Source organism: Aptenodytes patagonicus, chromosome 7, assembly GCF_965638725.1.
Source record: "Aptenodytes patagonicus chromosome 7, bAptPat1.pri.cur, whole genome shotgun sequence".
Taxonomy (NCBI): domain Eukaryota; kingdom Metazoa; phylum Chordata; class Aves; order Sphenisciformes; family Spheniscidae; genus Aptenodytes; species Aptenodytes patagonicus.
Genome location: NC_134955.1, coordinates 29291246 through 29302628, shown reverse-complemented (window position 1 = coordinate 29302628; position 11383 = coordinate 29291246). Strand labels below are relative to the sequence as shown.

General features: G+C 59.5%; 1 protein-coding gene across 2 annotated transcripts; it reads right to left on the bottom strand.

Moving 5' to 3' along the window:
- CHST1 (carbohydrate sulfotransferase 1) lies at positions 1–9450 on the bottom strand. Of its 2 annotated transcripts, none has more exons than XM_076344593.1 (2): positions 9383–9450; positions 1–1985 (listed from the first exon to the last, which is right to left on the bottom strand). In XM_076344593.1, the coding sequence occupies exon 2, from the start codon at positions 1939–1941 to the stop codon at positions 682–684; it is 1260 nt and encodes a 419-aa protein (XP_076200708.1). In that variant the 5' UTR covers positions 1942–1985; positions 9383–9450; the 3' UTR covers positions 1–681. The 2 variants fall into 2 exon arrangements, with proteins under 2 accessions (XP_076200708.1, XP_076200709.1); XM_076344594.1 differs by lacking the exon at positions 9383–9450 and adding an exon at positions 9053–9179.
- Between the last annotated feature and the right edge of the window lie 1933 nt (positions 9451–11383).

The following is an 11383-nucleotide window of genomic DNA, read 5'->3' as shown; positions in this document are numbered from 1 at the left end:
TCAGTTTTATTGCACTTTTATTTACAGAAAACACAGAAATAAAGCATTAAATGTGTTGGGCTTTTACCAAACCACCCAATCACTTTTTTCCCTTTTTTTTTTTCTTTTGTGGGTTTTTGGCACAAAGAAATATCACAGGTGTTACCAAACAACCATGTACGAGCAGCTGACCAACTGCCCAGCCCAATAACAGGACTTAAACAGACAGACATGTCGCACTGAGATCAAAAACAAGGAGGTTGTTCCACGTTCAGCTTCCAGTCTAACCTGCTCACCGGGGGCAAGGGGAGTTATTCTGGAGGGGACAACACCATTCATAAATTATATTTATATTTACCTCTTACATTGTAAAAGTAAACAGTGCAAAAGTACAGTACCCCAGGTACCCTTCGGTTTGGAAAACTTGAAGGTTGCTTTATACATTTTGTGTGTTTTGTAAACATTGTTACCCATCCACAGTTCTAGCTCTTGCTTGGAGAGACCTGACTCTTCCTGCGTCCGAAACGTGTTGGGGGCAGCAATCACTTCCCCTGGACTCTGTTGAGATTCCTGCTCAAGGTTTAGTGCAAATTTTGGAGAGAAAAAGACGAGAGAGAAAGGGGGAGAAACAAAAGAAATAAAATAAAATAAGGCAACAGTTAGAAACAATCTGTATCAAAACCAGGCCCCCCTGGGGCTTCCTTAGGAGAAGGGCAGGAAGTCTCTCTCCTCCACCAAGCTGATGGAAAGGTTCTTCAGCTCCTCCTCAGAGCCGGCGATTTTGTAGCCGAGCTGCGCAAGCACCTGCTGGCAGGCGTGCTGGGTGAACGCCACAATCTCGTAGGACAGCCGGAACCGCCACTTCTCTGCCGTCGCTGCCGAGTTGCGCACCGTCCCATACTTGTGTTTGGAGGAGGACCTGTCTCCTCGAGTGTTGTTCTGTATCCAGCGCTCGACGTTGCTGTCCATGGGGATGCCCAGGAAATCGTAGATCTCCTCGGTCTTTTTCATGGGGTTCCTGGCCAGGTCTTCGTACCGCACCAGCATGTACTTGCCCTTGAGCCACGGTGGCCGGTTGAGGCCAGTGGACACGGAGTTCCAGAAGTCCTCGCACACCGTGGTGAGCTGGGTCACGTCCAGGTTGTACGGCTTCCTGCCAGTGCCGTCCCAGATCCTCCACAGTCGGTAGGTGTCCCGGAAAGTCTCGCTCCGGGACGCCAGGATGCCCCGGGGGTCCCTCACCAGCTGGATGACCTTCAAGTTCAGCCGCGGGTCCTCCACCAGGGCCCGGAGGTCGCTGACCTCGGGCACCCGCACGGTTTTGATGGCCACGTGCCCGTGCTCTCTGCAGGACTCGGTGGCCAGTGTCAGGTTTAGGGTACCACACTTCTTCACACAGTCTCCCTCCTCCAGGTGGAGATCGACAGCTCCCAGGGACTCGCAGACGGGTGGCGAGCACAGGGCCTTGCTGGCTCCCCTGCGGAAGAGGCGGTCGGTGGTGTGGTTGACGGGCTGGGGTTTGATGTAGTTCTCCAAGAAGTAGAGGTCGCAGTCGTACAGGCTCCTCAGCAGGTCTCGGCTGGCCCCCAGCATGACCCGCCTGTCCGTCGTACTCTTGCTCTGGGTCAGCTTTGGGATCAGGGTGTACTGGACGTGGTAGAGGGGCTCGAATAAATAGAAGACATCGAAGTGCTGGTTAAACAGCTGCCCGACAAATGAGGAGCCACTGCGGGTGGTGGCGAGGATGAGGACGTGCGTCTTCCTGGAGAGGTTATACGTGAAAGTGGGGCTCTCGTCGCACAGCCTGTCGGCCACATCGGTGTCCTGGCTCAGGCTGCAGTTCACAGGGTTGGGGATGGGGCAGCTGTGGAAGGACTTGGCGGTGAAGGTCCGGATTGCTGTGTACTGGATTGCAATGGATGCCAAGGCTAGTAGGAGGACAGCCTTCCAGGAACATTGCATGGCTGGTCACCTTCATGGAGCTTCTTCACAGGTCGTCTCGGTGTCTGCAAACCAACAGAGAAGTCATGGGTTGAGCAAGGACTGCCAAGGAGGACCCAATTATCCTACTGCTGGGTGTACCAGCAAATGCCCTCCCACAGTGCATGTACATCAGCCATAACCACGTGGACCCCAGTCACGCACTGCAGAGCCCCATTTCAGAAGACAGGAGAACAGCCAGAGGCTGGCAAGCCTGGAGAGACACTTCCAGCCAGGACTTCAGCCCCAGGGACTGCTTCCTTCCAGGCTGGGGGTGTATGAAAATCCTGTGCCCCACAGCTCACCCCATGTCCTGTGGCCCAGGCAGGGGGGTGTTAGAGCCTGGTGGCCACACTGTCTATGTGCCTCCAACCAGTTGCTGCAAAACCTCCTCCCCAGCTACCCTGCAAGCCACTTGTCACCCCATCAGTCAGTGCCTTCAACACCTGGTGCAGGGAAAGGGCAGGGGATGGTGCCAAGCACCACCTGGAGAGGCTCGTCTCCATCCTTCCTGGCCAGCTGGCAGGACAAGGCATGGCCCATCCAGGCCAACAACCTCGTGCTTGGGAGAGCAGTGATGGCTCTCCTGAAGCTGCAAACCTCTTTGCTTAAAGGTCCACCAGCCAGGCCAGCTCCGTCAGTCATCCTCCAGGGACGAGCAGCAAGCAGCCTGAGCTCTGCAGCTGGAGCCAGAGCTGTGTCCTAGCTGCCAGCCCCATGTGCCCCCAGCACTGAGCTCGTGATGCCGGCCAGCTCCTGCTCAGCTCTGGGATTCAGGCCCCCCTGCTATTCTGAGCACCAGCAGCAATACTACAAAGAAGGAGGCATGAGAAACTGCATCCCCCTCATCCTCTATTGGCAACAGTGCAGTAGCAGGAACCCTGGGCAGCAGAGATGGGTGCAGAGAAGAGCAGGGCTGTAGTTGCACAGGCCAACTTTAGTCTAGTGGTACTAACCCCTGCCTTTCTGCTGCCTGCACGTGCGCGAGGGTAGGGGAAGCTGAGCAGGATGCTTGGATGGGGTGCTCAGGGTCTGCTAGGTGAGGAACACCCCTGCCATGCCTGGGGAGCTGTGGTGTTGCTGGGAGGCGATGTAACCGTGGTGGTGCTTCAACATCTCCCCCCTGCTCACTAACCAAATAACATTCGCAGACTGCCCTGCTGCTCTCCAAAGCACAAGGCTTCACATCCACGTGCTATCGCTTCCCAAGGCCAGTAGGGCTGGGGGGCAGGAGATAGCAGACTCATCCCAGAAACCCCAAACAAGACAAAACCCCTGTGCAGGGGAGACACCCCAGTATTAGCAATGGCTTTGAAGCTCCACTGCACCCACTTTCCCTTGCCCATCTTCCTTCCATGTCCCCTGCCCCGGTGTGGTACGTTCACCTGCGCACGTGCCTCTCCAGCCACCTGCCCACCCTCCTCAGGCAAAACCAAGGGGACAGACCCAAATCTCTCCGCTCCCCACCCAGCAGAGCCCTTCCCACAGCATCATTGCCACCGTTGCTTCCTCTTCCCCACTCCTCTCGCACTCCCTGCGTGTCCCCAGGGAGAGCACCGAGCTGGCGCCAAGCTGGTGGCGAGCTCCGGGTCCCCTGCTCACCCCCGGCACACCAGCCACTGCAGGTGGGACTGTTGGAGCCACTGCTGTTGCTGCTCAGCCAAGGTCTCTGAATGAGGCCGATGGGCCAGTGATGGATTTCAGCACACGAGGCCTGTTCAAGCCCAGAGCACGCTGAAATCCCTGATGGACTTGGGACGGTGCAATGCTCCTGGTGTGCATTCCCTGCAGAGCCCATGGCAGCTGGCATGGCATGTTGCTCCCATCTCCTCAATGTGCCCCACTCCCCGGAGAGACCCTGGCACCCAGCGAGTGATGCTGGGAGGGCTGCTCAGACCTGCAGGTGAGTTGAAAACCTCCTTCCTGTCTTTTTTAATTATTATTTTTATTATATACCAGTTGCCCCAGCTGCTCAGTGCAGGCAACTCCAGAGACCTCTTGCCAGGAGCAGGGTTTTCTGCACCCCATGATTCAGAGCAGGACCCCAGCACGGGGGCTCTGGCACAGCTGCTGCAGGCCACCCCCTGTCAGCCATCGCCATGTCTGTGCACTAAGAGCCGTGCTGTAGACCCAAAATGATGCTCTGAATGAGGGTTGCTTTCTCCTGGGCTGCTGCGTGCCAGGGATGTGGCATGTGGCTGGGGACCAAAGTCGCAGACGCTTAGCTATTGCTCTTGATCTGGGGTTACCTACCCTGCAGAGGGGAGTCCTAGCCCCAGTGTCCACACGGGATATTCTATCCCTTGGATAAAGTGTTTTTCCAGGTCTGCTAAGTCAGGGCAGGACAGGAGGGTCCCTTGCTGGCACCTCCTGGCCCAGGTGGCTCGGGTATGCTGCCTAGGTGGAAGCTGCAGTGGGAACGCTTTCCTGCTCTCTAGTGATGGCCAGCCACACTGCATCCTTCACACACAACTTCAACTTCTACTCCTTGCTGCGCTGCTGATGAACACTGGAGCAGATTTGACTTGGATTGTCCCAGGATGTGGCAGAAGCCTGCTGCCAGCTGCCCTGCAAAAGGCGACCAGAGCCCGGGTGCCTTCTTGGTCCTAATTCCTGCGGGACTGCTGGCTGCGAGCGTTTCAGGTTCTCCACCCACCCAGACCTGCTCCCCTTCGCAATGTACCAAGCTGCGGAAGGAAAGAAACGGAGTTGTTGATTCACCTCCTTGGCAGAGTGGGTGAAAAACTACAGCCCAGCTTCGGCCTCGGCTGTCCCTCATCACCCTTCGCGTGTGCCCTACCCGTCTGCTGAGCCACAGCCAGGGAGGGGCAGGTTCTGGGAGAAGGCTTCCATCCCTGATGTCTCATCTGTGGCCTTTAAAGCCAGCCAGAGCCCCTCTCAGCCCCCAGCCGGCTCTCCCACCTCCTCCCGTCACTGCCTGTCCCCCAGGGGACACAGTTCCCACTCAGCCCAGCCCTGGGCTCGAGAGGCAGCAGCGACTGGCAGCTAGGTGCTCTCAGGGGGCTCCTGGGGCAGTGCAAGCCCATGGCAGCCGGGAGCTGCCGGCACAGCTGAGGATCGCCTCCACTCATTCTCCTCCTTGCTCATCTCTCGGACACAGCCAGGCTGGTGCGAAACACCTGCTGAGGAGGAGCTGCGTGTGGCTCTGCACGGCTCGGAGCGGGCTGGCTGAACAGCAGCTGCAGTGGACATGCTGCAGGAGGATGTCTCCTACACACATGCGCAGCAGGATAGCCACTTGCTCTCCCATCCCTGTCTGGGGGGAACCTTCTTCTTAAATTGGCCTGCTCCTCTTCAGGTACCGATACAGGGGCCAGCAGTCCAGACCAGCAGCTGGAGCAAGGGTTGTGCCCATGTGGGGCTCTATGTGAGAGTCCTGTGTGAGTCGTGTACTGTTATGGCTACTCAGCCCTAGACTGTGGGATGCTGTGACCATGGGAGTCATCCGAAATGCTGGCCTCACAGCTGTTTCCATGCTGTAAAGTGTTCCCAGCCGCAATCTCCCTCTGCTCTGTCTCCAGCTCAGCTCCACCAAAGACGATGAGAAAATGCAGCCCAAGGGCGGGAGCTGAGTCTGGTAGGTCCCTCCAGACAGCTGGGGCTACGAGATGGAGAGCTGGGGTGGGGATAAATCACTGGTACCTTCCAGCCCCCAGCGCTGCTGGCACTGCAAGGGGCCTGCAAGAAGGCAGATGGGCTCTTTTTTGTGCTGTGCTGGGATCACCACTGCCCCTTCCCTGACCCTAACCCCTTTCTGGTCACAGCATGCCAGACTGTGCTCCACTGCCTTGCCCGCATCTCCGTCCGGCTGCCTGCAGTCACATCAGGACCAGGCTGTCCACGAGGGATGCATGGCATCCAACAACCAGCTCCGAGCACTGCAGGAGGCCATCTGGTGCCTGGAACGGGGACAGGAGCATTGTCTGTGGGAAGAGGAAGGTGCTGAGCCTTTCCTCTCCCCTGCCCCACTTCCCACAGCCTTGAGCCCAGAGGAAGGGAGAGGATGGGCACAGGCAGTGCAGCCTCCACCACCCCGCACACCCACGAAACAGCAGTGGGTGCATAATCACCTGCCTTTCTCCTCCTCCTCCCCTGACTCCCAGCGCTGCTCCAGGGAGGATGAGCAGGCAAGAAGCCAGCAAGACAGCCCAGGAGCACCGGGAGATCGGAGGTGATGAATTAAGCTGAATGGCATCCATGAGTCACCGGCGCGGGGAGCAGCAAGGGTGGCTGGCCAGCCGCAGCACAGCAGAGGCCCGGGAGGAGATGCTGAGCGGTGGACTCCTACTTCGGGGACGGTCTTCCCAGGTTTGATGGGAATGACCTGCTTTTAGAGCTTCGCAGCAGGACCACAGCATCAGAGGCTGCGCTGGCAGCTGAGCTCAGGCACTAGGCAGCCTGGTCTCGGTGGGGCTGCTGCAGGGATCGATGCGACTCGCACATCTTCTCCCCTCCAAAAGCTGCCAGGTGCTACACAGGGCAGTGCCCGGGATTTGCCAAAGCTTGTTCTCATGGGGGGCTCCCACAGCATCTCAAGGAGTGCGGCTGCCCTGCCTCCTGCTCCAAGCCTTCCTTGCAGGTTCCCTTGCTGCTCCCTGGAGGTGACCATGTTTGGGCAACTTGGGGGGTGATGACAGATTTAGGCAGGAGACCTTGCAGTAACTGATACTGTCATTGCTGTGTTTCCAAGGCTCTCTCACAGGGCAGTCAAAAAAACCTGCTCTTTTCGGCTGCCTTCCAAGCCGTCCCCTTCTCTTGACAGCTCCCCAGAAGTTGTGCCCTCGGTCTGGCTGGGCTCATCCTGGGCTCCCTCACCACTGCTAGGGAAATCCTTCTGCATTTCCCCGTGGCAGGGAGGAAGGGAAAAGGGAGTGGAAGAAGGTGTGAGGGTCTGTGCAACGCAGGTGCCTGGTCCGGCCCTGGCACAAGCCCCGAAGCCAGAGCGATGCACCAGAGGAGCACCTGTGCCCCACAAGCCCTCCCCGGGGCCTGCCCGGTCCCAGTCCAGCTACTGGCACCCTCTACCCCCAAAACTGATTCCCGCCAGCAAGGCTGTTTCCATGGAAACGGCAGAGTGACTCAGGACTTTGGGACCAGCTGGAAAACACAACTGTGAGCAGCAAACGCCTGGGGAGGTGCCGGGGTCTCGGTGTGAGGAAGAGGGGTGGGTGAGCATAGGGACCGGGCAGGGCTGCCTGCCTGCATGCTCGGGCACGCTCGCACCAGCGCAGAGGGGCATGCAGGCACACCCTGCGTGAGGCGAAGCCCACGCCGGGAGTTGTAAGGCAAAACCCCTCTCCTGACACAAGTGCAACTGCAGCACTTGGAAGGCATCGCTGCAGCACGCTTGCTGGGGGACACATCCCAAAATGTTCCTCATTGCAGACAACCCCTCATCTCCCCCAGGAGGAGACCCACGCGTGCATAGTCACCCACGGAATTTGCAGCACCAACTTCAGCGGCTGCTCAGCCCCGCACCCCTGTCCCCTGCCTGGCAAGCAACACCCCTGGGTGCCCTGCCCAGGGCAGAGCAGTTTGTTGGAGGGCTGGTCAGGGAGGTGGGAGCTGCAGCCAGCGCCCTGCAGTGCCTTCCTGTGCAGCCAGCCTGGCTCCTGCGGCCCCATTCCCCCCACCTCACCGCCCAGGCATGGAAATTAAGTTGCAGGGTTGCAAAACAACTCTCGGCCAGGGACCCACTGGCACGGGCCCTGCCGCTTCCCAGCATCCTCCCACTGAGCAAAGACTTTATCTCATAAAACAACATGTTGTAGCCACTGAGGCGGGGAAGATGGACTCCTGACGGGGTTTAACGACGAGCATCCCACTTGGTCGCAGTGGCTTAGTCATGCTGGTGGCCCTGCGAATCCAGGCAGGCACTGAGCACACCTGTGGCCCAGCCACCCTGGGCACGGGCAGGCTGCACCCCGCCGCTCCCCAGGGGAAAGGGGGACTGCTGAGAAAAGCAGCGCCGAGCAGCCCCCCTTTCCCCTCACCACAGGCGCTACCTGATTTTGGGTACCGCAACAGACGTGTGAGCAGGGCTGGTCTCTGTCCCCAAGCCTCCGCCCCAGCAAGGCCCACCAACATGAGAACCTGATGGGGTAGGAGTGAGCCTTCAGCCTCGTCTCCTCTTCAGCTGTACAACACTAGAGCTTCCCTACAGTCACAGCTTCAAATGCCAGCTGGGGACTCGTGCCCACCACCTTCCTCAGGCGAGCACCGCACTGTACACCAAGTGGAGGTGCTTTGTGCCCATAAAGACCCAGACTCGCTCTGCTCTTGCATGCATCACCTCCTGGGGCACTTTTCTAATGATAAGGCACAGGACCCCAGTGCTCAAAGCCACTCCTGGCATGCCCCCCACTCCCCTATCTCTGCCCATCCCCTCTGCATTTCAGAGGGACTGAGAGATCCTTTACCACCAGAGGATTACTGCCCGCTTTGACCAGCACTTATATCATCACAGAGCTTTCAACAGGGGGTTCGGTTTTTCCCTACTGGCACTCAGCATACATGTCTTGAGTTAATTAATCACTATCAAGTAATACCAACCCCAGCCAGTCCCAGCGTTTTCTTATCGCAATATCCACCTGTGCCTGTTTATCCCTCATCTGCTGAACTGCATCTGGCTCTTCCCGAGGATGTGAATGCCTCGGTAAACCCGATACAATTTTTTTGTGCTCTCCACCTTCCCCTGAGCCATCCACCAGCCTGTTTGTGCATGCTCGCTCCCTCCTGGAGCGCTCCCCTGGCAGGAGCTGGAAGGCTCTTTTGGGATGAACGCACTCATTCACCACCTCGAAACACTCTCTTTGCAACGTACCCAGCCTACGGCCGCGTCACAAGCCCAAACCTTGAACCGTGCAGCTTTCCTGTAGGACTGTTCCATGCCATGGCGTGCTTCGACCCTGTTCTGCGAGGTCCTCTCGCCAGCCTGCGTCCTCACGGCAGGTTTATCAGACCACTTTAAGGTCTGTCAGCAAATGCAGGGGCATTTGCTCCGCCGGCTGGCGCAGCTCACACGACCGGGCAGGGCATCTGGCCTCCCCTGTGCCACCGGGGACTTACTCACTTGTTCCAGGCGGCAGCTCCTCACCCAACAACAGCCAAAGTTTCGCCGCAGCTCGTTCCCCGCGCCGGGTCTCGGGGGCCAGGGCTACCGCCCCCGCCCCGCTAAGGCAGTCCCGGGCCGCGGCTGGCCGGGCGCTCGCAGCCCGGGACGAGGTCCCGCCGCAGCCGGCGCCGAGGACCGGCGGGGAAACGGTCCCTCCCGCCGCTGCGGGTGACGTCTCGCTGCCCTGGAAAGTTGGTGGCGCGGAAAGGGTTACAGGAGAGCCCCGGCCCGCCGCCCCCGGGCACCCCCGCCGATCCGCGCCGCCGCCTCCCCCACAGCGCCCCTTACCTGGCGGAGCGCTGCGGCGGGCTCCCCCCCGCATCCCCGGCGGGCCCCGCCGCGGCTCCTGGGGCGGGGGACGCCGAGCCCGGCCCGGCCCGGGGGCGGCTGGCGGCGGAGCTCAGCGGGCCGCGCCGCGGGGACTCATCCCTGCCGGCGGCCGCGCGTAGCCTGCCCTGCCCTGCCCTGCCCGCCCTGCCCGCGCGGGCAGCCGCCGCGCGGGGCCGCCTCTCCACGCCGCTCCGCTCCGCGCCGCGCCGCGCCGCGCCGGCGGCGAGGGAGGGCGGGCAGGCGAGGGGGCTGCACCCGCTCTCCCCTCCCTCCTCCGGACCGCCCGGCAGCGCGCACAGGCACACACAGCGCAGCGCAGCGCAGCGCACGGGCACAGGCAGAGCCTCCGCACCGCACCGCCCCGCGCTGCCCCCGCCCCGCACCGCGCCGCTCCGCGCCGCCCCGCGCCGCCCGCCTCGCCCCAGCCCGGCCGCTGGGCTCCCCGGCTTTGCCGAGCAGGAAACTCTCCGTTTCCTTTTTCTTCCTCCCCGAGGCGGCCCGGCGGGAGCGGGCAGAGCCCCTCCTGTCGCGGGGGAGGCTCCGGTGGGGCTCCCCCCGGGACACGTGCCCCCCCCCCGCTGGGTGTTGGCAGGGGGCAGGGGGATCCCTGGGGACCGGGTCAGGCCACCCCGCAGACGGGGGCTGGATGCGGGGCGGCGGGTGCCTGCCACCCTCCCCAGGCCCCGGTGCTGGGGCGCAAGCAGCCCCCCCGGCGCCCAGCCGGGTTTGGTAGCGATGGCCGTGTGCATTTATTCGCTCATTTTCCGGTGGCCTTTGCTCATCAGAAAAAATATTGTCATGGGGACTGGTTCTCCAACGCCAGGAATCCTCCCTGCGCTGCCACAGCCAGGGCTCACCGCCGCGGGCAGGGACCAAAACCATCCTCGGCAGTGCGGGAGTACTGACGGATGAGGCGGGAAGGTGCCGTCCTGACCGCCTGGGAAGGTGGGATGGGGCAGAGGAAATGAAACACGGGAGAGTGTCGGGGCTGTCGAAGCGGCTGCGGTCTGATGGCCACACTCCTCCCGCGTTCTGCTTCTGTTCGACCCCTCGAAACGGGTTGGACATTGACTTTTGGCAACTTTGAATGTTTCCCTTTTGTCCAGCGCTTGCCAACTAGGCTGCGTTTTTAGCACTTTAACTGCACCTCCGCTGAAATGGCAGCTGCGAACGAGAGCCAGCTTATGATTCTGGGGATGCTACAATGGATATTCATTTTTTATATCCCCGTTTTACTTTGTGCAGGTTTGGTGCTGCCTGGGCACTATAAGGGATCACAGCAGTTTTCTTCTTACGTTCATGTGAGAAACACCCAGCTCCTGACAACCCCCTGAGCTCTGCAGGGAGCTGCCTCCCCAGCTCAGGGATTTCCAAATCTTCACCTCCAACTCTAAGATTCGCAAAGTGTAATTGTGGGGTCACGGTACCAGCACGTTCAGCAGCAGCTCAGAACAACTTCGCTCGGCAATGAGCGGGCTACGAGAAACAGCGGAGCCCAGGTCCCTGAGCTGCAATTGTGTCGAGAGAAAAATAAATCCCTGGGAATGCTGGTCTCGCCTCCACTCTCAGAGGCCTGCCAGGCTGCGACAGCGAGTTCAGGGCTGTGAGGTTGCCTTTAAATCTCAGGAAGCGCAACAGCAGAGTTGTCATTTTTGACGTTTAGCATTTTGGACCTGCATTTGCTGTTTTAGGAGTACCCAGATCTTGTGTGTCCAAAAATACTGGTATTTCTCAAGTCTTCTACAATTTCCTGACAGCCCTAGCCCCCTTAATCTAATTTTAGAAAACTTTGTAGGGATTATATATTTATAAACAGTTGGTGCTTAAATATTATTTCCCTCACCATAGCAACAGCTCCCCATCGTAGCATTTGTTATACAGTGCTATTGCATTGGTGTATCCCTGTTTTGAGTGAGAAAGCCCCGAAGCCACTCTCTCTCATGCCTATTTTCCTACACC